The following is a 26,824-nucleotide window of genomic DNA, read 5'->3' as shown; positions in this document are numbered from 1 at the left end:
GTGATGTGGAAAATCTCTCTGAGGGAACTGGAAAAAAGCCACAAAGTGCTGTGAATTTCAAGCCTTCCCCAAGGATTAGGAGACCAGGAAACACTGGGCATTATAGCTCTGATTTTTGAAGCTGGGTCTCTAATCACAGTGGATGTGTCTGTCACAAAGAATGAAATACGTGACTCTTACCTTCGATAAGGAGAATGTTGCATTGATTAACCTACCCCCTGCCTCCTTCATTCCTCTGCCCTGCCACAACTTCCTGCACTCACCTCATCACAGCACTTAGTCATAGTCTTGAAATTTCTAGTTTACTTCCCCCTCTCCCTCATTAACCTGTAAACATCTTGAGTAAATAGATCGTGTATGCTTTGTCTTTGTAGTTCAGAGGCTGGAATGGTATCTGCAGCATAGTAGCTGTGGGGTTAGGAACAGGACTTAACACATTCCACTGTTGCCTTAATCTTTTCAGGCAGATAGAATTTTCAGACACAATTCAATCCCACCCCAGCATTACTGATTGGCAAATCTCTCTCTTCTATCACCCTGGATCATTGACCTTCTTAAATTTAATTCAAAAGTAATTAATTCTTAATTTCTTTACAGCTATGACAGCCCCGCTTGTTATCATTACTAGGGCCTGAAGGGTTAGGCTTGGATATCAGTGGTTCTCTGAAAGTGTCTGAAGGGAGCATCTGAGTTACATTTACAGTTCAATTGATAGTCCTAGATGCTGGTATAGCATTTGGCAGTATATTAATTATGATTTATTGTTCATGTGAAAAACTCAGATTTATGGAGCAATTATTATGTTCCAGGCACTGTGCTCCGGCTCTCCATGCATTATCTCATTCACCCCTTACTCACTGTGCAAAGGTGTAGAGTGACCTTACAGGCTTGCAGCTGGAGCTCAGAGGTCATGACTCTCATGAAGGTCACAGTTGCTAAGTGAAAGGACTGGGAGTTTAGTTTGGGCTTCTTGACCTCAAAGCCTGAGGCCTTAATCAATGTGCTATAGCATCTCTCAATGTATAAACAAATATATATATATATATATATATATATATATAAAACTTCTTGGTAGGTAGCCTTATTATTTTTGGAAAGATTAGGCAGCTTGTCAAGTGTATGTAGTTAGTAAACAACAAAGTTGGATTTAAGCTAAAATGGTTTGTGCTCATTTCTCTTACTTCCACTCTTACTGTACTTTTACTAAATGTCACAGCAGTAGTTTTAAAATGTGTGTGTATAAATGAAACGATGCCTCAGAAGCTAATGAAATCAAATTTTTTAAAGTACTGAGAGAAAATAAAATGTCAGTCTAGAATTCCCAGAAAAAATGTCATTCATAAATGGTGAGACAAAGCCTATTAAGACAATAAAAACCTAAAAACTTATTGCCAACTTATCAGCTTTAAAAAGAGTATCAAAGAATGTTCTTCAAGCAGAAAGAATATTGTCCCAGATGGAAACATGAAAATACAAAAATAAATGAAGACTAGCAGGAAGGTTAAATAAGTAGGTTTGTAATTACTAACCATACAAAGCAGTAATAGTAAATATCTTAGAAAATTTAAAGAATTTATAGAAATAAAAATAAATTCCAAAATCATGCAAAAGGCCGAGGGATTAATGGACTTAAATTAGTGTATGGTTCTAGTATTATCATGAAAGTATTAGACATTAAAATTTGAATAAGACTACTATTTCAAGGATACATGTGTAATCTCTAGGCTAGTTATGAAAAGAATAGTGTGAATATTTAACTAGTCAGTTAATAAAGAAAAAAGATAGAATAATAAGAATATTTGATCATAAAATGAAAATTCAAAAAGGAAAATAAAATAGATGGGTCAAATAGAAAAGAAATAGTAAGGTGGTAAATATAAATCTAAATATAATACTAATTAAATTTAAATGAACTATATTATCCAATAGAAGAATAATATTATCATACTATACCTAAGAAAAAAATCCGTGAGAGACAGAGACACAGTTTAAATAGTTTAAATTTAAACTGTGTCAGAGGTTAAAAGTAGAGGATTAGGAAAAATATCAATCTTAACCAAAACAAAGCATGATTAGCTATCCTACTATCACACAAAATAACTGTACGGCAAGAGGCATTGGTAGAAATTTAAAAAGGATATTTCATAATCATAAAAGTCAATCTACAAAAAATATATCACAATCTCAAGTCTGTATGCTCTCAACAACATAGCTTCATAGTATATATAGCAAAAGTTGAGAGAACTAGCAGAAACAAATAAATTCACAGTCAGTTTGGCATTCTTTTTTTACATACTTCTTTCTATAACTGTTAGAAAAAGCAGATAAAAAATCAAGGATGCAGAAGACCGGAACAACATAGTTAAGCAGTTAAGCTCAGTTGCTTTAGTCGTGTCCTGCTCTTGGCGACCCTAGAGACTGTAGCCCAGCAGGCTCCTCTGTCCATAATATTCTCTAGGCAAGAATGTTGGAGTGGGTTACCATGCCCTCCTCCAGGAGATCTTCCTGGCCCGGGGATCAAACCCATGTCTCATGCCTCTCCTGCATTGCAGGCAGATTCTTTACAACTGAGCCACCAGGAAAGCCCAACATTTGTTCAAAATTATATGTGTGGAACATTGCATGCAGCAGTCACAGAACTGCAGTGAGTTTTAGTGCATGTGGAACGTTAGCCAAAGCTGCCTACATGCTGAGCCATAAAGGAAGTCTCAACAAAGGATCACCATGATTCAAAGTATGTTCTCTGTTCACAATGAAAGTAAACTAGAGACAGCAGTAAATAGATAACCGGAAAACCTCTAGTACCTGGAAATTTAAAATTGTACTCTTAAAATAGTTTATGGTCAAAGAAGAAATCACAACTGAAATTCGTAGTTTGAACTGAATCCTAATAGTTTAGAGGCAAACAGGGGACAGGACAGGAGGAGTCCAGGCAAATGCAACAGTGTGTGCAAAGGCCCTGAGGCAAGAGAGAGTGTAATCAGTATCAGGAATTGGAAGAAAGAGCATGGAGAACAAGAGGAAAGCAAGGGTTTTGTAGAATACGATGAAGAATTTGGTCTTAATGCTAAATAAGAGTGACATTTTAAGCAGGGGGTGATGTGATAATATGTCATTAAGAAAAGTAAGCCTCTGACTGCAGGATAGATTGAAGGGCAGTTTACATTTCAGAAGACCCTTTGGAGGCGACCGCAGTAGTCCTGGCGGGAGAGAAGGGGCTGGATGGTGGCAGCGCTGCTGGGGGAAGTGGGAGGTTCTAGAAAGCTCTGGGAGGTGAAATTGACAAAACTGGGTGATGAATTCACTGTCAGGGAGAAAGAGAGGGTGGGGAACCAAGGAGGACTCTGGGATTTTGTTGCCCTGGGTGGATGGCAGTATTTTGCCTGGGGCAAGGGCTCCCAGGTTGGGGTACAGAGTGGACGAAGTGAATCAGTTGGTTTGGGTGCAGGTTCAGCTTGAGACATGGCTGAGATGTTAAGTGGAGAGGTCAGATAGGCAGGAGGATATGATGCAGGTGTCCAGGTCAGAAGAGACGGCTGAACCACATAAGCAATTAATCGCCCTTCGGACGCAAGTGTTGAATTGGTTCATGTTTGTTTTTTATTAAGTTTGAGAAATTATTATTTGGTTTTCATTCTTTTTTTTCCTCACTCTCCTTTCCTTTGGAGAACTTGTTTGAATTTTTCTTTCTATCCCTCTCTTTTTGTTTATGTGCTTCTTTTGGGCTTGCTAAGTTGTGTCTGACTCTTTGCAACCCCATGGACTGTAGCCCGCCAGTCTCCTCTGTCCATAGGATTTCCCAGGCAAGAATACTGGACTGGGTTGCCATTTCCTGCTCCAGGGGATCTTCCTGACCCAGGGATTGAGCACATGTTTCTTGAGTCTGCTGCATTGGCAGGCAGATTCTTGACCACTGTGTGACCTGGGAAGCCCAACTTCTTTTGAGAGGCTTCCTGAATTCATCTCCACTGTGCAGGATACACCCCTCACCTCTGCCGCCTGCCTGGCGGGGTCACCATGGGGCATGATCAGCAGAAAAACAGATGGCGAAGGAACTAAGGATGCAAGACATTGGGAAATGATTTGAATGTGGGAAACAGGTTGCTATTTGGGGTGAAGATAATTTCCCAGTGCAAAGGATCTGAGCACTTGCTGATGTGCCTTTCAGAAGGTTTGCTTATTAGGCCTTCACACACAGGCATGGGCCCAAGTCCTTACCCTCCCTAGGAGGAGCATGTTACTTGATAAATCCTGGCTTCCAGCAGGTACTCAACACAAAGCTGGTGGTCAGGCGAAAGAAGAAGGGAGAAGGTTCAGCTGAAGATTAGTTCCCAAGTTTGTATAAAAGCATCTAAGAATAATAACTTCTGGGTTTCCCTGGTAGCTCAGATGGTAAAGAAGAGCAGGAGAACAGGGTTCGATCCCTGGGTCAGAAAGATCCCCTGGAGAAGAGAATGGCAACCCACTCCAGTATTCTTGCCTGGAGAATCCCATGGACAAAGGAGCCTGGCAGGGGAACCTTCTTTTGATCTATCTGATTCCTGAGTCCAAGGAGATTTCACGGTCAGAAAACAAGGATTCCAAATGCTTCAGCTGGTGGAATGTTCTAAGAGATTAGTCCACTGGTGTTTTTAGTTCCAATATTTTAAAAAATTTAAAAAGGAAGATGCTCAGGAAGACTTTTCTCCATTGCTTTAACAAATAATGTTATAAAAAACTGAGGCAGAGGGGGGGAAAAGTCTTTTTTTTTTTTTTTGCCTAGCCTACCACGTTGACCTCCATGCTGGGAAGTCAAATTTTGGCTCTTTTTCCCTCAGTAATTTCTGTGCAGTAGGATGTGGTGACAGGGGTCTGGCCTGGGGCCCGGATATCTCTGGATTATTGCTGAGGGTGGGGTCAGGGAATTGTCTGCCTAGCTCTGACAGCCAAGGAGAAACCTACTATCTCTCAGAGACTCAGGCTGCTGTGTTTGTGGTTGGTGGGATCTCATTTGTTACATTCCCAGATCAGTTTTCCAAATGGTTTCTAGACTGACATTTCCACTTTTACGGAGATTACTTTTCCATGTGGAACTCTACTACTCCGTGTGACGTCAATGTTCAATATAAACAAACATGCAAGTATTCGTGGATCTTTATGTGCATGACAAAGTTTTAATGTTTACTGGGGGCCAAGCATTATCCTAAGTGTTTAAAGGGTATGAAACCATTTACCGCTTACATTAATATTTTAAGCTTGGTGCTTTTGTGATTCCCATTTTATGGATGAATAAACTGTAGCATAGATGGGTCACTGAACTAGTTAAGGCCACAGGGAGGGTGAGGGTTGGGCCAGGGTGTGACCCCACGCTGTCCACCTCTGGGACCCACTTTGCCCTTTGCTGTATCTCCATGTGGAGGAGGGAAACCTTTTGAAGTGTGTAGTCCCAATGATGTTTTATTTTTTCTTAGGAGTGACTGGGTGACTTCCTATAAGGTCATGGTGAGCAATGACAGCCATACGTGGGTCACTGTTAAGAATGGATCTGGAGACATGGTGAGTCCCCTCGAACCATGCCCTGGGGATCTGGCTGTCAGGGCTCTCCAGAGAGAGGCAGTGGGCACCCAGCCAGTGTTTGCACCTGGATGTTGGCTGATTCTGTGCCAACTCAAACCACCATCCAGTCTGATGGATGAGGACCCGAGTTCCATGCCCTGAAGCTCAGAACCACGTGGTCCGCACTCAGGGCCCGTGTAGAAGTCCGAGTTGCTGGGATGTGGTATCTCCCGCAGGTCACAGGTCAGCTCTGGAAGGTCAGAGGCATGTGGGTTATGTTTGTGCCACATGGCTCTTCGGTTATAATAGTTCCCGAGCTTCCTTTAGTTACCGGTCTTTCGGCTCCCTGCCTCCCTCCAGGTTAGCCAGTTCTGATCCTGTCACCCTCTCTGTCGGGTTCTCAAGTTCCTATCACGGTGCTCAGTACCGTCCACAGTCTGCCTGCAGCCTCTGTGTTGACCTTCTTCCCCATTCTCAGCCCCCACCTTGTACCCACTCCTCTGTGTTCCAGCAGAAGTGAGACAGTTGCTCTTCCGCTGAATCCAGTATCTGGGCTCCTCCAGCCATCACTTCCTTTCCTCTAGAATCCCTCCTGTTCCTGCATCTCGAGTTTTCCTTCAAGGCCAATCAAACAGCACCTCATCCCCAAACCTTCACCTGGTTTTTCCTTCTTCCAAAATCCCAAAGTTTTGTGGCTGTCTCTCTGCCATGATGCTAATAGATTGCACCTATGATATCTAAGTTTAGCCCTCCTCCTCCTCCCTGCTCCACCCCCATTAGATGGGTGCTTCCTGAAGGCAGGGTCCAGGCCTGATCCATTTCTCCTTCTCATCTGCCCCCCGCCCCCCGCCCCAAATGCCAACCTCACATTTAGGTGTGCTTTAATGAGATCTTGCGGACTAAGTGAATTACTGACTCTTTCATGACTTGATAATCAAGCTCTAAAAGAGTCTTCTTTTCCCCCTTGTGCATAAATAGATATTTGAAGGAAACAGTGAAAAGGAGATCCCTGTATTGAACGAGCTGCCTGTCCCCATGGTGGCACGCTACATCCGCATAAACCCCCAGTCCTGGTTCGATAACGGGAGCATCTGCATGAGGATGGAGATCCTTGGCTGCCCATTGCCAGGTGGGTCCGCCCTTCTGTGCTTCCTGCAGGGAGGGAACGCCGGTGGAAGACAGGTGCTTCGCCAGCAAGGTGAATAAAAATAAGCCACAGTCTTTTTCTCATCTAAGAAAATTACCACATCAATTGCAGAATATTTAGAAAACATAGGTAAACAAAAAGAAAATGAAAATCTCCCAGAACCCCACTCAGAAACACCATGGGTATTTGGGGTATTAAGGTAACATGCCAGCTGGGGTTTTGTCCGCTGGGACTTTAAGATGATGCTTATTTCAAGGTTGAAAATTCACCCAGCACTGCTGCTCAGAAGCAGGCAAAAAATTACATAAAATTTTTTTGATAACATGTTTAGTTGCCTTTGAGTGCTCTTGCCACACTGGTTAGAGGACGTGGCAGAAGTTAATTTCAAACTTCATCATGTATATAGTCTTTTTTGGTTTACGTGGTGAAGCCTCTTTCTGTTTAAGTACCTTCACTTGGATGCCTGTATCTTTGGGTGCTTGTTCCTTTAGGTTGTCTTCCCCTTGCCCTGTTTTCACATGATGGAATTAGGTGTAACCCCAGGGTAGAGGAAAAAAGGGCTTGAATTAACATGCACTTTTTGCATGTGGACATTTGCTGGTGTCTGCTCTGGCAAGCTAATCTGGTCTGGCTTGCAGTTCTGTCGGCCTTTCAGAACCTAGGGATTTGTGCCTGTATAGAGCCTTTTGTGGGCTTCCCTGGTGTCTCAGATGTTAAGAATCTGCCTGCGATGCAGGAGATCCAGGTTTGATCCCTGGGTCAGGAAGATCCCCTGAAGAAGGGCATGGCAACCCTCTCCAGTATCCTTGCCTGGAAAATCCCATGGGCAGAGGAGCCTGGTGGGCTACAGTTCTTGGGGTCACAGAGAATCGGACACGACTGAGCTACTGACACTACTACCACTACTGGAGCCTTTTGTGGCGGCTTCTTCATCCTCACCAGACATCTCCAGGGGCAGGAAGCTGGCCTCCAGGACATTCCTAAGGCCTTTCACCAGAGCCTCTAGGAATTTCCACCTCCTGTCCACCCGCAGTCAGGCCACAGCAAACAAGGAGCACAGCTTTGGGTTATCTCTACTATACTTCCTCCTCCAGAGAAGTCTCAGCATTCTTGTCTTATCTGAAATGCATGCCTTACTGTCTCTGGGTTCCCCCTTCCAGGAGGAGGGTACCACCAGCCCTGATGCTCTCAGGTACCTCTATACCCATCATGCTATTTCTGTAGCCATCCCACTCCTACACCGTGAACTTATACTTACTGAGTTTTCGGAGCTATTTCATATCATTTATTGCTTTTCCCTCAACCCTCTGCTATCCATGATCTTGCTTTGTCAAGTATGAATTTACTCAGAAAAAACTCTATATTGAGAAAGACAAGTCTGCTCACATGCCATCTACTTACCCTCCCACCAGACAGATTCTTTGTTCCTTATTTGTACTTATTAGATTACAAACTTTTTTCATGTCACTAACACTATTAGAGACCATCTATCGTGGTGGGTGTTTTTATCCACCATATCGAAGGTTTTCAAACTGCCTCTTATAGTTGGAAATTCAGTTGTTTGATTGGAAAATTGGAAATATAGTTGTAAAATCAGTTTGATTCTAAAGAATTTCACAGTGGACATCTTCATTTCTGTTTCATTATGCATGTCCAAAATTATTGGGTGAATTATGGGATTATTGCTTAAATTAGATGATGGTACAAAAGGCCCTGATGCTGGGAAAGATTGAAGGCAGGAGGAGAAGGGGACAACAGAGGATGAGATGGTTGGATGGCATCACCGACTCAATGGACATGAGTTTGAGCAAACTCTGGGAGATGGTGAAGGACAGGGAAGCCTGGTGTGCTGCAGTCCATGGATTCGCAGAGTCAGACCCAACCGAGCAATCGAACAACAACGAGAGGTGGAATTGCTGGTGGAAAAGCAGTGTGTGTTTTCAAGGCTGGTCCAGAGAAAACGTGAAGGCCTCCCAGTGTGGGACCCGGGCCCCCTTCTGTGGCTCATTCATCCTGGGGTGGCGATCACAGGGCCCGCCCGCCGCCGCCAGGGTCCCGCTGGGCTTTGCTGAGCTCACTGCGTCTGCAGACACAGACCCAGGCGGGGGACCGTGAGACCGGCTTTGTGCCTGGTTGTTCAGCGCGGCCTCACTCTGCTTGCTTTAAAGAGCAGGGTCACGGTTTCTCTCTGAGGGCAGGGATTCATCTGTGGTTGGTTAAGGGCAAAGGGCAGCCTGTGAGAGTCTCATGAAATAAATATTTTCCTGTGAAGTTATTCTTGGTGTATGTGTGTTTGAAGATGGGTCCTGGGGGCAATTTAAACACAAAGACAGAGTTACAGTGTGAAATCTGGACAGGTTTCAAGAATGGCCTTGGAGTGGTTCTATTTTCCAACCCCAGATATTTAGGGCTGTTTTTCTTCTAAAAGTTACTTAGCAGTCTGCCCAGAGGGGAGCTGGCCTTTGTACATGCCACCTGGTGGTCACATCTGAGGTCCTGGGGTGGCTTGGGGGTCCCTAGCGTCCATGTGGGAAGGGGAGTCTTTCTCAGTTGCTTTGCTGTCGACACGGTTCCTTTGTGCAGGTTAATGAGGCCAGAGGTGACCCAACCAAGTCAGTCACTCAGCCCAGCGTGACTGGGTGCTGGTAATGCAACTGCCCAGCGTCTGTTCTTCTTGCAACTCTTGCTCATGAAAAATTCATTTACCTTTGCTTCTGCTTCTCTTTGTTCTGTCCTCACTGTCTTCCTGTGAACCCTCAGGTTGGGGCAGAGGAAGGGGAAGATGCTTTTTAAGTCTTCATAAATAATGTTTTTAGAAATTTTTGAACTAGAACATGAATTACCCTATACATGGCCAATTCATTAGCAAAGACCCTGATGCTGGGAAGGATTGAAGGCAGGAGGAGAAGGGGACGACAGAGGATGAGATGGTTGGATGGCATCACCGATTCAATGGACTTGAGTTTGAGCAAAAGCTCCAGGAGATGGTGAAGGACAGGGAAGCCTGGTGTGCTGCAGCCCAGGGGGTCACAAAGAGTCAGACACGACTGACTGAACAACAGCAACAGCAAAAAACCTCGAAACTCGTAGAAAAGGGAGAGGGTTGTTTAATGGTTATAGTTTCAGTTTTGTAAGATGAGAATATTCTAGAGATCTGTTTCTACAAGAGTGTGAATATATGTAATGCTACTCAACTATACTTTTGAACATGGTTAATCAGAGGGTTTCCTGGACTCGGGTGAGCAGCCTGGTGGAGATGCTGTGAGGTGGGGTTGTATGAGACGGGGCAGGAGATAAGCACGAACGATGGCTCTGTGCAGATGCTGCAAGGTCGGGTTACATGAGATGGGGTAGAAGATACACGAACGACGGGCTGCCCCCTCCTTGGAGCCACGTGGAGCTGTGGGTTTGATGCTTTCACTGGCAGTAATGACCTACAATCAAAACAAGCTCTGCCAGGGGTCCAGGTCTCCCCTTATTCCTCTTGGAGCGACCTCGTCATGAGAACAGTCACGCAGGGTTGGACAAGTGCAGCTTCTTCTCATTAGGGAGCCAAGCACCTTGCGGAAGGGGTTTGGTGCTGTTTGCACTGGTGCCAGGTCATCTGTGCTCAGGAGTCTCTGCTAGGGTATCAGGGCTTAGGGTGATCATAAGGCCGTGAGTGAAAGTGAAAGTGTTAAGTCACTCAGTCATGTCCGACTCTGTGTGACCCCATGGACTGTAGCACGCCAGGCTCCTCTGTCCATGGGATTCTCCAGGCAAGAATACTGGAGTGGGTTGCCATGCCTTCCTCCAGGGGATCTTCCCCACCTGGGCATTGAACCCAGGTCTCCTGCCGTGCAGACAGGGAAGCCCCATAAGGCTTTAGTAGTGGGCATTTCCTTGGGTGAGGGGCTGGCCTCGTGTCAGAGAAGGAAAAGGGCTGTGGTGGCTGCATTTCTGGTGTCCCGTTAGTCCTCAGAGAGCACTTTGAGGTCAGCCATTGTTTTCCTTTTTAAATGAGGTGAAACTAATGTAACATGGAATTAAACATGTTAAAGCATACAGTTCAGTGCCACTTTGTGTATTCACAAGATGGTGTGATTGCTGGCTCTCTCTGGTTTCAGAACTTTGTCAGGGACCCCAAAACACCCTGAACCCACTTTCAAATCACTTTCAAATCCCCTTCCTACATCTCTGGGTAACCTCTAATCTGCAGTGTCTATGGATTCACCTGTTCTGGTAATGTGTATCATGAGCTCAGGGACTGTAGATAGCAGTGAGCCCCTGGTCCAGCAAAGGTAGCCCTTTCCTCTCCCATTTGAGAACTCCCTCCCATCAAGCAAGATCCCAGGCCACCGAGCAGCAAACAGCTGAGCGGAATGGTTCCAGAGCCGGGGTGTTCCCTTGGATGTCCGCTAACGGGGTTTGGTCTGCAATTATGACCATCCAGTGAAGTAAGCTGGTGCTGGATTTGGGAGGAGAATAGCGTGTCCACATCAGCGAGAAGCCAGGCATATTCAGGGTGTAGAGTCATTTCCAGGGCTGCCGTAACTCAGCACCAAAAACTGGGTGGCTTTGGATAACAGAGTTACCATCTCACAGTTCTGGAGGCGAGAAGTCCAAGATCAGGGTGTAGCAGGGCAGTTTCTTTGAGAGGCCGTGAGGCAGCATCTGTTCTTGCCTCTCCCGTGGGCTGCTGGTGGTCTGCTGTCTAATTTTTGATGCTCCCCAGCTTGTGGGTGCCTCACTCCCATTTCCGCCTGCGTCGTCACATGGTGTCCCCTGAGTGCTTCTCTCTCTGTTCACCTTTCCGCTTTGGATAGACACAGTCCTAATGGAATAGGGCCCACCCTAAGCATCTCATTTATACCTGATTAGCCCTGTAAAACCCCTCTCTTCAAGTAGGGTCGCGTTCCTAGGTATGTCCTGGGGGTTAGGACCAACATATCTCTTTGGGGTTGGGACAGCACTCTACCCAAAATGGGCTGAATGAGTAGACCTGTTGGGATGGAGCAGAATTTTGAGTCGTCAAGTAAGAGAAGTGAGGCGGGGAGGAGTTTGTAGACTCCACACTCCCCGTCTGGAGTCTATTCCTGTAACTAAGGTGTTCCAGAAGGAATCAGCTGGCTTTCAGTACATCTGATGCATGAAGCCGGCCACATAAAAGGAATCAGGAGGCTGATTCTCCAAAACGCCCTCTGTGAGAATAAGGTCTTGCAGACTGAATCAGGACTTCTGCTTCAAATGTCGGAAGTGCTGCTCAAATTCGCTAAAGTAAGGAGGGGGAGAAAAGGAAAATTTTAGTTCACAGTAATAGTTCCAGAGGTAGATGTGACTCTGGCTTCAGGCAAGAAAGGATCGACAATCTCGGGGTCTTCTTGATGCAGTCAGGGCTCCCCTCCTCACCAGCTTGCAGTCAGGGAGCTGGGCCACTAACACCCCGAGCTCATCCACCATGTGAGTTGACGCCGGCAGGAGGCCCTCCTCCTTTGGCTCTGGGAGGAAAGTCATCTTATGAGCCCAGCTTGTATCCTGGGATCATCTCTGAGCCAGTGGCTGTGGCCAGAACATGTGGACTTTCACTGGCTGGACCTGGGTCACATGCCCATCCCTGTGAGTGTTGAGCGAGTCTGTTCCATCAGAAGCATCTGGAATAGATTTCACACAGGAGATAGGGATTCTTTTATCCACAGAAGAAAAATGAGGACAGTGGGTTTGGCTGAATAACGGGGCATGCCTGCAGACTCTGGGCCCCAGGGTGGGGTGGCTGGGCTTGGTTCTCACTTATTACCTACAGTGTTGAGCTCCTAGGAGGGTCTCAGTAAAACTTCATCCAATCAGAATAAACGGAGAAGTAAAGAAGTATTTGTACAAAAGGTGGAAGGTGGAAAGTTGGGAAAAATGCTCACCTGGGGTTCCGAGACAGTTCTGGAACTTGGACCTGTATCCTCAGACAAATTGGTTAGTCTCAGGGAAGGAAGTTACAAAACATGGAGATATTTCATCTGTACAGTTCTGAGCTTTCCTTCAATCCTTTTTAAGAACCTTGAAGGCATAACTTGTGTTTGAAGACAAAAGGGGCTTTGCCAGAAGAGTTCTAGAAAGAGGTTCTGGGGACTTGGAGGGTGATGAATAGCTCTGAGGAATCAGCTTGTGGGTACATTCAGTGTCAAGTCTTGTGAAAAATGTGCTTGACTTTGAAACCGACAGGTTTGGAAATCAAAGGACAGGTGGCTTGCCGGAGAATGCAGTCAGTCTGCCCTTCCCAAAGGAGAGAGCTTGGAACAGAACTGGGGCCTTGTGCTAAACCTGAGTTGCTTTTGCTTCTTTTCTGAACAGAATACGAGCTTGCCCCCACCCCTACCCCTACGTACATTATTTGCTTCTAATAGTGTTACTGGAAACCCTTTTGTGATTATTAAAAGCCACCTTTCTGGCCTTCGGGTCAGTATGTGCTTTTCAAACTGTTGCACGTGGCCGCAGTTCTCCAGGGTGAAGCCAGTCTTTAAGGGAACCCCGGGGCTGGTTCCACGTGGCAGTCACACCCTGTGGCCGTGGGATGCAGACAGGTGGCTGGCTCAGGTGATCTCAGGGTGTGTAATATTGCTGGCAGTGTGCTCAGCACTTTAACACAGTGCTTCTCAAACTTCTGGATTTTTTAAAAATGTGGATTCTGATTCAGTAGGTGTAGGCTGGTTCTTGCAAGCAGCTGGTGTTGCTGGTCTGTGGCCTTGTTTGGTGGCACGAATTGAAACTCTCCGTTCCTGACCCCACTGGGAGCAAGTGTTCCTCCTTCCATCACCCGCCATGGCCACCACCTGCAAATTTTCCTTGGAGCCACTTGGATCAGACGGCTGCTATGGTTCCAGCTTTGTTCACGTGGTCCCTGAGTTCATAGGTTGACCTGTCTAAAGTACCATGTGCTCTCTATATTGCAAAGAGACCTAAGCTGATCATGATTCCTGGCTGCATGGAGATGGAGGTGAAGGTCGTCAGCCTGGGTGAGGCTCTGTAGACCTCACAAGAGAGAGTCCTCGGGGCCCCTGGGATGGTCCTTTCCCCCTTATCCTTCTTCTAGCTCTTCCTGCTCCCTCTTCCCTCATTTATTCTGAGTGTTCTTTGTTTTTTGGACTTATATAAACAGTATCAGCTTGTAAGAATTAAAGAAAGAAGTCAGTTTATACAGAAGAGAATCAAGCCAAGAATAGACGTCTCCTCCCCAGTCCCCAGAGGTCACCACTCTTAATATGTCCTGATCACGCCTGTTAGGGTGCTTTGGCTTCAGCAACAGAAACCCAGCGCCCCTGGCTTAGCAGTTCAGGCAGTTCTTTATCTCACGTGACTGAGAGTCCCAGGGGAGGTTGATGGGGATCTAGGGTTGGTTCACTCAGTAACTATTGAGGTTCTCTTCTCACTCTCTCCTCTGTGCCATGAAAGGTCTTGCCTTCAGTGTGGACTAGTGAGAGTGACACTAACTGATTGGCTTAGACCAGTCATGTTGTACTCCTGCAGCTGAGGGTATGAAGTCAGTTTCCTAGAAGTGGAGAAGCAGGGATTCCCAACAACACGGGACTCCTGTTAGGAAGGATGGAAGCGGACTGCATGTTGGGTGAGCAACTCATAGTGTCCACCACACTTGCAAAAATCTCCATGCAGTTGTGATGTTCATTTATGAATTCCTTTATTCATTCACTATCCCTTCCTTCATTTAATGTGTCAGCTTGCCAGACACTAATACTAACAATTTTCTATTATTAATATATTATATATAATACATATAATTATAATAAATTGTTAATAGCAATTTATTAACATTGTTAATAACAATGGCATCACCAACTCAATGGACAGGAGTCTGAGCAAGCTCTGGGAGATGGTGAAGGACAGGGAAGCCTGACCTGCTGCAGTCCGTGGGGTCACAATGAGTCAGACACGACTGAGCCATTGAACAACAAATCCTAACAATGAATCAGTGAGAGAGGTACCACTCTTCCCCTGTTTATGGGTGAAGACGTTAAGGAAAAACTGCTCTAGTGACTTATCCAAGGTCACGCAGCTCACGAGTAGAAGAGCAGAGATTGGAACCCGGGCATTCTGGCTCCAGGTCTGTGCTTTTCCTGACTAGGTTAGTTCTCACTCTTAAAATGCTTCTTGAAGTTTGGCTCTTTCACCTCTGTGCGAATGCTAGAAGCTGGAGGTTGGGCTATGTCCCCACATGAATCAGGCCCCTAACAGAGCCACCATAAGTAAAGGAATGATGTGGATGAATTCAAAACCATATTTCTGTCCCTAGATCCGAATAACTATTATCACCGACGGAATGAAATGACCACCACTGATGACCTAGATTTTAAGCACCACAACTATAAGGAGATGCGTCAGGTAAGACTCAGGTTTGTCAGAGGGAAATCTGTCTTGTGCCAGGAGCACATAGGTTTTTCTGTTTTTATGGTTTGTTGAGGCCACACTAAATCTTGTTGTTTGGAGGTTAAGAATGCCTTGTTGGGGCTGGGGGCCCAGAGGAGGCCTCTCTCTGCAGCAGGCGGTTGAAGCAGAACTCGAACCCAAAGTTTCTGACAGAGCACTGTAGCTCTTCCTCCTATGCTGCTGGTGGAAGCGTAAAGTGGCGCAGCCACTCAGGAAAGCAGTGTGAAGTTTCCTTCAAAAGCTAAAAATAGAGCTATACCGTGTGACCCAGCAGTCCCATTCCTGGGTGTACACTCAGAGAGAACGAACATTTTAATTTGAAAAGATTCATGTGTCCCAATGTTCATTGCCATGTGTTCATCATCAGATGATTGGCTTTAAACGATGTGGTATATATATATTGTACAATGGAATATTAGCCATAAAAAAAGAATGAGCATTGCCATTTGCAGCAACATGGATGAATTAAGAAAAAATTATCCTTACTGAAGTACGTCAGGCAGAGAAAGGCAAATGTTATGACACCACTTATATATGGAATCTAAAAAATAACACAAACAATTTGATATGCAAAATAGAAACAGACTCACAGACATAGAGAACAAACTGTGGTTACTAAAGGGGAAAGGGAGGGTTGGAAGTATACGTTAGGAGTATGGAATTAACAGATACAAATTATTGTATATAAAACAGATAAGCAGCAGGATTTACTGTATAGCACAGGGGGTTGCAGTCAATATCTTGTAATGATCTAGAATGGAAAATAACATATGCATTATATATATATGTATGAAAAACTGAATCACTTTGTTGTACTCCTGAAACTAGCATGATATTGTAAATCAAGTATACTTTAATTGAAAAAACTACTGTAGTTCTGAAGAATCACTGCGGGCTTGAGAGGTAGCACTGATTCAAGGACATCAGTCATGTGCAGAGTGGAAGAAGAAAAAGAATCTAGGACAACACTAGTGATGGTAAGAGCAGGAAGGTCTCACATGGTACCTACATCTGTTTCCCTACGTTGGGGACTGACCTGTGTTAACCTGGTCAGCCTCTCTAACCACCCTGGGAGTGCAAGACTATTGTCTTTATCTTACTGATGGAGAAACTGAGTCACCGAGGGAATGTATAACACCCCCTTGTTATTCAGATTCCCTGATTCTCAGTATTAGAATCACTGGAAGAAATCTGAAAAAATACCTATACTTGAAACGTGCCTCAGGCCAATTGAAGTAGAACCCTTAGGAAAAGGGACTGGGGATCTAAAGTTTTAATGAAAGCTCTGCTTGCGGTTCTAATATCCAGGCAGATTTCAGAACAGCTGGCTGATTCCTTTATTGCTGTTAGTGCTTTAGTACTATTAGGAGGAAAAGACTTCACAGATGAGACTGTCCTCAAACATAAATGCAGAAACCAGGTACTCTGGAAGTAAGTCAGAAGGAGGAAAGCAAATCTCACATACTATATGATAAATATATGTGGAATCTAGAAGAACGGTACTGATGAATCTACTTGCAGGGCAGGAATAGAGACTCCACAGAGAATAGACTTACGGACACCGTGGAGAAGAGGGTGGGGCAAATGGAGAGAGTAGCATTGAAATATCTGCATTACCACGTGTAAAATAGACAGGTGGTGGGAAGTTGCTGTATAGTGCAGGGAGCCCCAGCCTGGTGCTCCGTGACCGCCTGGAGGGATGGGATGTTGTGGGAGGTGGAGGGAGGTTCAAGAGGAATGGGACATGTGTGTACCTGTGGCTGACTCATGTTGATGTATGCAGAAACCAACACAGCATCGTAAAGCAATTATCCCCCAATTAAAAAATAAATAAATTATAAAACAAGAAAAGTAATTTAAAAAGTAAACATCGCCACCATAATTAAAAAAAAAAAAGAAGCCAGGTACTCCTGAGCTGCTGACAGCATTTGCACACTGGGTGTGGAGAGGGGGCGTGGACCAAGCATTTCGTGGGAGAGGCTGAAACAGTAGCCCTGTGCTGTAATGCTTTATCTGAAACCCCTGTTCAGAACTCCCCCAGCCTCGTGCTAGAAAGCCCAGGAAAGTGCTGGCATGTGGAGAAGTCCTTAGATATCGAAGAATCTGCCGGAAGAGACAGAGCAGAGAAATAGACCCACAAAGGTGTTTAAGGAACAAGCGTTCACCAAAGGCCAAGAGAACATGGCTCAAAGCCAGGGCTCAGAGGTGCCAAGGGAGGGAGCCAGCCCCCGCACCGGGGCAGGAGACTTCCCTGAGGTCGGAGCAATTAGGCTGCACCACATGGGCCCTCTGCCTCAAGGCAGGGAATCAACAAACCCGAGTTCGTCCTGATGTCATTTAATCTGAGATCCTCACACACAGCTTCCAGACACCTGTCAGCACAGACGTGGAGGTGGGACGTGCTAAAGAGATTGTCTTGCTGTCTGGCTCTGCAGAAGCGAAGCTAATGTGCTCGGACTTGAGTCTGTGAGTCATCCCTGCAGCTCTCCTTCTTCGGGTGTTGATGTGACTCGGCTCACCCTTCCATTTTACGAAGCGTTTGTGTCTTGACTCAGCTTTGCTCAGTGGGCATCTCAGGACATCTTTGTGTCCAGAAATTAGGCAAATATCAACTCACCTGGTACAGTTAATGTCAAAAGCAACCTGTCTAAATGCATTGTAAAATGAGCTCACTGCACAGAGAGTCTGGTAACTTTAAACAGTTGTCCCACGTGGAGAATGAGGGCCCTTCTCACATGAAAGAGCTAATGGATGTGCTTCATTACCCTAGGGACTCTGGTCTCCATCATTCGGTAGATATCAGAGCTAAGAGGAACCTGGGAAGGCAACAAACCCCTGCAGGGGACAGTGGGTGACCACTCCAAGGTCCCTGGACCCCACAACTGGAAACTGTCCTGGGAGGGGCATCTATCAATCCCGAAGTGTTCAGGCCAGAAGTGGCTTGCCATTTGGATTCCTGGCTCCTGGGGATGGAAGAGAAGCCAGCACTTTTAGCAATACCCTGTATGGAGCCTGCTAAACGACTGCAGAAATCTTTCTACTTCAAGCGGAGGTACAATGTTAGTTTATAATAGTATTCAGAGAGACATTTACAAAAAACATAAAAATGAGAAGCAGACACAGGAGCAGGGATTGAAAAGAGAAAACAGAACAGCTGTTGCACTGGAGGGGAAAATCATGAGAATGTGAGCAACTTGTAGGGAAATTCTTTCTAGAGCACTGGCTTATAAGACACTATGCTCCCCACAAGAGGGCCCCCGGGGGGCTTGGGAGCTGGGGATGGATCGGGGAGGCGGGAGACAGTCATGCAAACACTGATATTGTGAGGCAGAGTGAGTTAATTGTTCTGAGCACTGAAAGGACTTCACACCTCCTGTAACCATTTATAATCACTTAGTCATCTCTGTGTCTGCATGGACATTTACCTTTCACCTTCATTTGGGACCGTGAGGGCAGACACTCAATCACTTAAATCCATAAAGTGTGCTGGATTCATTGTTTTTGCGGGGACATGTTTGGGGGACAGGAGGGAGGGGTGGCTGGTGTAGTTGGCCGTGGTTGGGAAGGGATGGGGTTGCAAGTGAGGTCAGCTGTGGTCCAGGGCCTGTGGCAGGAAGAGACAGAAGGAGGGGCATCCGAGCATCGAGGACAGGTGAGCAGGGCCATGGAGGTGGGAGGGTTGGCAACCCACCAACCCTCTTTTGGTTTCTGGGACGGCTGGCAGTGCCGGGAGAGGCTCTGGTCCTGAGTCTGAGAAAGGAGGCTGTTTCTGGGAGCAGAGTTGGGTTTGGGGAGATCCATATGAAAGCTCTATGGACAGTAGGCTGGTAAACTCTGGCCCTCTGGCAGGAGGGGAACCTGCTGGGCCTGAAGTAGATGGGGTGGGGAGGTGTTTCTGAGGGGGGCTGGCAAGTTCTAGGGTTCCTCAATGAGATGGGGAGAGAGCCGGGTCTGGTGTGCTTCCCAGCAACTGGGAGACGGTACGTAATGGGAGGAAAAGTAGTGGTTTGGGGTAAAGGTTTGGGGAACACATGCACACCCGTGGCTGATTCATGTCAATGTATGAGTAAAACCACTGCAATATTGTAAAGTAATTAGCCTCCAATTAAAAAAAAAAAGATTTGACTTTGGTTGGAGGCTTGGTGCTGTCAAGGCCCAAATGCTCAAAGTTCTGGTCAGTTGGCTGATAAGGAGGGTGTGAGGCAGTAGAAAGGCGAGACCTGGGTTGGGAGGCAGCCAGCTAGTGGTTTTGATTTCCAGGGCAGCTAAGGATGGTCCTGGGCAGCAGGCTGTGGGACTGCTGAGCTCTTGACCGTGGGGGTGGCGATGGTGGCAGCAAGCCAGGGCAGGCCCGCAGGCTTGCAGACGCAGACAAGCCCAGCTTCACGCCCACGGGACACTTCCTACCTCAGCTGTCTTCCTCTCCCTCACTTTGGAACTCCTTTTCATTTGATCAGACACAGCAAATGAGTTAAGATGATAGAAGAGGACTTTTTCTCTTCTCGTTTCTTTGTTTTTTAAATCCATTGGATAAACAACATTGGATCCATATCAATACAAACCCAGAGTCTCAAGGTTAATCCTCCATGAATCCGTGGCTTTCATCCCCACTCCATTTCTCTCCAGGGTTTGTGTTTCTGTGTTCACAGAATTCATGCGATTTTGATCAGAGGATGGTTAACCACTTTGCCCAGACTGTCTCACATCATGTGGGATCATTAGCCATGTCTCATGCTGGCTTCGTAATTGTCCCTGAAATGCTGCAGGATGAATCAGGGTTTTCTCAGCTACCTTCCTGCTCTGGAGCTTCGGGATCGCACCCCGCTTGTAATGAATAGTGAGAGAGGATGAAACATGCTACGACCAGTGTCATCATACATGTAACTTATGCTCTTTATGAAAAGGTCCTCTGACGTATCCCTAGACACTGAATCACCAGGAAAGGGGCTCTTTCTTCTGTCTCCTTCAGGACCAGGGGGAAGCAACGGAGGCGGGGGTTTCAGTCGCTCCCAGGATGTGATCTATTCAGAGATGAGGAAACAGAATCTTGAGGACACTGAGCATCTTACAAAACCCACCTCTCTCCAGGATAATGTTTCCCTGCTGGCCCTTTGTAGACACTTTTCCTAATTACCCATTATATTAAAAGCTAAGGAATAAGATTTTGTTGGGTAAGATTGCACTTTGGAGGGTCATAAAGCTTGTAAGAGCTAAGATTTTTAGCCTCCAGAGAAGCAGTTTTCACTTCCTTTGGGGTGATGCCACCCTTGTTGAGGAAGCATGCTTTTGAGGCCATCGAGAAAATTCTGTCTCTTTCTCTCACTTTAAACTTCAAGACCCAAACATTTACCGGAAGACTCAAACCCCAGGATGTCCTTTTTGACTCTTTTCGGGAATAAGCAAGATGGATCACCGGCTGAGTCTTAGGTGGTGCCTGTGGCCCCCAGAGAAATGCTTCCTGGCATTGCAGGGGCCCACCAGGTTTGGTGGCTCAGATGGTGACGAATCTGCCTGCAATGCAGGAGAGCTGGGTTCGATCCCTGGGTTAGGAAGATCCCCTGGAGAAGGAAATGGCAACCCACTCCTGTATTCTTGCCTGGAGAATCCCATGGACAGAGGCGCCTGGTGGGCTACAGTCCATGGGGTTGCACAGAGTCTGGAACAATGAGCGACTTTCACTCACTCTCCCTAAAGAGAGTCTCCAAATGCCCGTATTCTCATTCCTGTGTGTGGAAAAGATGCTTGTGATGTCACAACACCGAGAGGAAAACCTGACTGCAGTGGTGGGTGGAGGATGAAGAGGTGCCTCTGATGACTCATGGTCGAGAGTCATCCCATCCTGAGATGCTGTGTCCCTGGCTGACTGCTCATCCGAGGGAAGATGCCGTTTGTCTTTTTTTTTTCACTGTCAAGGTCGTCATCTCCAGCACAGGGGGGCCCACTTCTCAGGCAGCTCTTTGAAACGGGAAGGAGGGTAGCCGTTAAATGACAGCCAGGCTCTGTGCTGATCACCTAGGTACGGGTGAGCTGGGTGGCTCTGTGTCTGCAGAACCAGTCATTGATCTGAACACAGGACAGGGGACCACCGGCTGACCGGAATTTGGGGAGGTCCACACTGGTAGCAGGGAATGACTGCGGTCAGCAGGAACAGGTATGCGAGACCCAATCAGATAGAGCTTGTGCTGGGGCCATCCTCCAGAACAGCCCCTTGTAAAGCAGACAGAAGAGGTGGCAGAGCGGGTTATGATTGCTTTACTACACCTTCATGGACAGAGTGCTAGCACAGTGATGCTCAAAGTCCTCCAAGCTAGGCTTCAAAAGTACATGAACTGAGAAATTTCAGATGTTCAAGTTGGATTTAGAAAAGACAGAGGGACCAGAGATCAAATTGCCAACATCTGCTGGATCATTGAAAAAGCAAGAGAGTTCCAGAAAAACATCTACTTCTGCTTCATTGACTACGCTAAAGACTGACTGTGTGAATCACAATAAACTGTGGAACATTCTTAAAGAGATGGGCATACCAGACCACCTGACCTGTCTCCTGAGAAACCTGTATGCGGGTCAAGAAGCAACAGTTAGAACCAGACTTGGAACAACAGACTGGTTCCAAATCAGGAAAGGAGTACGTCAAGGCTGTGTATTGTCACCCTGCTTATTTAAATTATATGCAGAGTACATCATGAGAAATGCTGGGCTGGAAGAAGCACAGACTGGAATCAAGATTGCTGGGAGAAATACCAATAACCTCAGATATGCAGATGACACCACCCTTATGGCAACAAGCAAAGAGGAACTGAAGAACCTCTTGAAGAAGGTGAAAGAGGAGAATGAAAAAGCTGGCTTAAACTCAACGTTCAAAAAGATCATGGCATCTGGTCCCATCACTTTATGGTAAATAGATGAGGAAACAATGGAAACAGTGACAGACTTTATTTATTTGGGTTCCAGAATCACTGTGGATGGTGACTGCAGCCATGAAATTAAAAGATGCTTGCTTCTTGGAAGAAAAGCAATGGCAAACCTAGACAGTGTATTAAAAAGAAGAGACATTACTTTGCCAACAAAAATCCATATGGTCAAAGCTATGCTTTTTCCAGTGGTCATGTATGGATGTGAGAGTTGGACCGAGAAGAAGGCTGAGCACCAAAGAATTGATGCTTTTGAACTGTGGTGTTGGAGAAGATTCTTGAGAGACCTTTGGACTGCAAGAAGATCCAACCAGTTGATCCTAAAGGAAACCAACCCTGAATATTCATTTGAAGGACTGATGCTGAAGCTGAAGCTCCAGTACATTGGCCTGATGCGAAGAGCCACCTCGCTGGAAAAGAGTCTGGTGCTAGGAAAGATTGAAGGCGGGAGGAAAAGGGGATGATAGAGGGCAAGATGGCTGGATGGCATCACCAACTTCAATGGACATGAGTTTGAACAAGCTCTGGAAGATGGTGGAGGACAAGGAAGCCTGGCATGCTGCAGTGCAAGGGGTCACACAGAATTGGACAGGACTGAGGGACTGAACAACAACAACGACAGCGTGGACAGATAAGAACCCACGAGTCCAAAGCCCTGGCTTCACCTGGTTCTAGGTGGGTGACCTTGGGCAAACCCCTCAACGGTCTCTCTGAGCCTCAGTCTCCATATCTGTAGAATGGGTTCAGGCCCCTTTGATTATCTACTTCGCTGGTGTTTGTCATGAGAAGACTCAGGAGAGAAATAGAACTTGCTGTGACTAATGACGTCAGTGCCGAGTCTCTTATTAAAACTTGGTGCTTCTCCTCTATGCCTCCACTTCAGCCCCGTGGTGTGTATGCCTCACAGTGAGAGATGTGAAGCTACATCAACCTTGCTTGCATGTGGTTTCTCCATGGATGGTTGGAGAACAGTGCTATACAGTCGTCTTTCTCTTTCTCTCACCTGGATATTATAACACAAAGTGAGTTATCATAAATCAAAGCATGTTTCCCCCTCGCAGGAGCAGTGAGAAAATTAGACCTTGATGTCTGACCAGGGCTACAGTTGTAACACCTCACAGGTGTGTTATGAGACCCAAGCTCCAGCAGCAATGAATCCTCCATTCCTTTAGGGATTCCCCTCATTGACCCATGATTGCCCTCCACACATCAGTGCAGAATGCAAGAAAGGCAAACCTGGTATGATGTCACTGCACTACGATAGAAGTTCTACCTGATACCAATTTTCCAGTTCTCATAGCTTTCAACCTACTATAACGTTTGCAGAAGACTTGTTTATGTACAATTTACCAGGACGGTCTATAGATCATTTGGCTGATAGGAATGATTTGAAAGATGCATCGAGTTCGTCCAGGCCCACACTGCTCCTCTGTGAGCCGCGCCCTTGCTCTATCACTGCTAGCCCAGCTCCTGCTCAGCTTGATCAAGGATGGAGCTCTCCCTGGTAGGCACACGCCCAGGCTGGGATGCCCTTGCTCACTGCTTGCAAGGCACCCGAGCTTCCCTCTTGGTCTGTAACACTCGTGTACCCTCCTGATGCCACCACGGGGAAGCATCACTGGTCTGGTGCCTGGCAGGAATGTCCTTTGAATCAGAGCTTCTTTCCCTTGGGGATGGCACAGAGGTTTCACACAGAGAGTCAGGGCGACTTACCAGCTCACCCACAGGTACCCACTCAGAGATGGAGGCACGGCAGCCTCTGGTGGATATGCCTCTGTTCTTAGCCCCTGTGATTAGCAGACCCTCATCCCCTCCTCTGGAAGCTTGTCTGATGAGCTCAACTATCAAAGCAAAATTCAGGAAATGCCGTGTGTGTATTTGACTTTTCCATGGAAGCCTGTGTCCCCCACCCTCTCACGGCATGGCTCCCCTTACCTCGTGCCCCTTACTTGGCACCAGTGAAGTGGTGATGGTCTGACTCCGTCTGCTGCCACACTATGGGCTCCAGGAGGGCAGAGCAGCCTGACGTCATAAACGCTCATTAAAGTATAAGAAAAAATGATATTCAGTAATAAATACTTATTTAGACAAGGCTGTGGCTGCCCACTCTAGGATTCTTGCCTGGGAAATCCCATGGACAGAGGAGCCTGGCAGGTTACTGTCCGTGGGGTTGAAAAGAGTCGGACAGGATGTGGGGACTAAACCACCACCACCACCGTAGAGAGAAAAGGCTCAGTCTTTAGGTGATGAAGCCACCAAGGGAGGTGATACCACCACCCAGGGAGGTGATGCCGTAACTCAAGGAGGTGATAAACACAAGCCAGAGGTGCTGGGAAACAGGGCAGAGGGAGCAGAAGGGGGACATTCCAGAGCACTGGTGTGCGGGAGGGTGGGAGTGTGCCAGGGAGGGGACTGTCTCCTTGAGAGCTCTGCCCGCTTCGGTGCATGGCCATCATGGCTCAGAACCGTGAATCCATCTTATTTTGCAGTTGATGAAGGTCGTGAATGAAATGTGCCCCAACATCACGAGGATTTACAACATCGGCAAGAGCCACCAGGGCCTGAAGCTGTACGCCGTGGAGATCTCCGACCACCCCGGGGAGCACGAAGTCGGTGAGGCTGCCCGTCGGCAGTGCCCTGGCCCTTCGCGTCTGGTGCTTTCTTAAAGAGCGAGGCAGAGGTTACTCTGAGAACATTCATGAAACAGGGCAGGAGCTGGCCACGCCCGCACTCTCGCAGACAGGTTCTGCCAATTTTGGTTCTGTGTAGTATACCCTTGCCTGGAGAATTCCATGGACAGAGGAGCCTGGGATACTACAGTCCATGGGGTTGCAAAGAGTCAGACACGACTGAGTGATTAACACTTTCACTTTGGGGCTTACCTCGTGGCTCAGGCTATAAAGAATCTACCTGCAATGCAGGAGACCCGGGTTAGATCCCTGGGTCAGGAAGATTCTCTGGAGAAGGGAGTGACAACCCACTCCAGTATTTTTGCCTAAAGAATTCCATGGACAAAGAGTCTGGTAGGTTACAGTCCATGGGATCGCAAAGAGTCAGACACGACTAATTGACTAACACTTTCACTTTCACCCCACATTGTATGATGTAGGCTGTAAAATTATTTAAGCTAGAAGTACCCAACTTTTCTCCAAATGGACCACACTTAATTCTGTTCTTCTCTGAGACCAGTCACACTAACCAAAAAGGAAAATGACTGAGATGCTTAAGACAGACTCCTTTTTTTGGAGAAAATTCTGGATTTCCTGGTCATTAAGGGTTGGAGTTAGAGGTGGTTCCCTTAATATTCTGTTAAATTTCCATCCTGTTTTCAAGCATTTCCTGTTTTTAGCCACTTCTCATTTAATCACTGCCAAAATTGTGTTTTCCTACAGGTTAGGGGATGTAGGGTGGGAGTGGGGATGGGTGAAACATTTTTCTTTTTGCTAAAATTGTGAACCCTTTAGAAGTCCACTGGAAATGGATTTAATGTAGAGATTTGTCTGATTCTCTTGACTTGAATGTTCATCAGTATTCCAGGAATTTCTCTCAGGAATGTCTTTTAAAGGGTGAGGGCTTTATCTGTGGGTAAAGTCACATTTCCTCCAAAGCAGTAGCTTGACCAGTGAGGAAGGCAGGAGTGCTGTCAGCTCACGCCCAGCACTGATAAAGCCAACAGTGAAAAAGCTGAGCTTTGAAAAGAACAAGGTCAAAGACAGCCCCCCTTTACAAAACTGTGTCATTGCTGACTTCCCATGACACTGTTTTCTGCTTGCATTTATCCATCTCCGTATCTTTATAAAATTAAATACAAAGTCCTTTTAAGAAAAAGAATTAACCTTCCCAAATAATTGCTACGATTTGTGTTTAATTTGTAACTCTTAAACCCTAAACCCTGTGTTATTTTATCTATTCTTGCCAAATAAGAATAAACAGTCTTACTTTTTGGCTATTACCATCTAAGGTTTTTCTACACATTTTCTCATATACCTCTCTGGGAACTAATAAAAATTGTACTCATATAACTTCAGTTGATGTGCAAGAAGAGATAAAATTGCACATTTCTGTTATTCAGAAATTTCTTTCCTAATACAATGTGCTGAGGACTATGTTGCTGTAAGCATCCGATATGATCGCCTGTTTTTTCCCATCTTTGAGTAAAGGTGAGCCCGAGTTCCACTACATCGCGGGGGCCCACGGCAACGAGGTGCTGGGCCGGGAGCTGATGCTTTTGCTGATGCAGTTTCTGTGCCAGGAGTACTTGGCGGGGAACTTGCGCATCGTCCGCCTGGTGGAGGAGACCCGGATCCACATACTCCCCTCCCTGAACCCTGATGGCTACGAGAAGGCCTACGAGGGGGTAATGGACGGCTTCCCTCCCCCAGCACAGCAGCTGCCCCTCTGTGCGCACACACACACACACACACACACACAATGCACTGAGCCAGGAGTTGACCTGAATTCCACATCACCAGCTTTCTTTTCCAGTGTCTTTCTGCTGAGATGGTTTATGAAAGGTTTATGAAAGATGCATTGCACTAATTGAGCATTCTGGGGACCCTGAACAGTGAACACACTGACAGACTGAATAAAAGGATGCGAAAAATAATGTTGTTATATGTACAGTGGGGCCAATAGGACAGAATAATAATAACACCTAACATTGATTGAACACTTAATCAAAGCATATTCTAGCCTTGATGATTACCTATAAATCCTCTCATCAGTTTTCTGAGGACAGCTCTTTTTATTATCCTGATACATGGTTTATATTTTATGTTATGGTTAGAACATAGAATTTATAGGTTATAGTTTTATATGGAAC

General features: G+C 46.2%; 1 protein-coding gene across 2 annotated transcripts in view; it reads left to right on the top strand.

The window, feature by feature from the left end:
- The window catches only part of CPXM2 (carboxypeptidase X, M14 family member 2), a 134,240-nt gene that overhangs the window by 85,163 nt on the left and 22,253 nt on the right, over positions 1–26,824 (top strand). For both annotated transcript variants that reach the window (XM_070470378.1, XM_070470377.1), the window contains 5 exons: positions 5,451–5,535; positions 6,514–6,664; positions 14,958–15,046; positions 24,492–24,615; positions 26,163–26,359. In XM_070470378.1, the coding sequence (XP_070326479.1) occupies positions 5,451–5,535; positions 6,514–6,664; positions 14,958–15,046; positions 24,492–24,615; positions 26,163–26,359 (646 nt within the window). The remainder of the gene's footprint in view (positions 1–5,450; positions 5,536–6,513; positions 6,665–14,957; positions 15,047–24,491; positions 24,616–26,162; positions 26,360–26,824) is intronic.

This window comes from Odocoileus virginianus, chromosome 7, assembly GCF_023699985.2.
Source record: "Odocoileus virginianus isolate 20LAN1187 ecotype Illinois chromosome 7, Ovbor_1.2, whole genome shotgun sequence".
Taxonomy (NCBI): Eukaryota; Metazoa; Chordata; class Mammalia; order Artiodactyla; family Cervidae; genus Odocoileus; species Odocoileus virginianus.
This window is presented reverse-complemented; position numbering and strand designations above follow the sequence as displayed.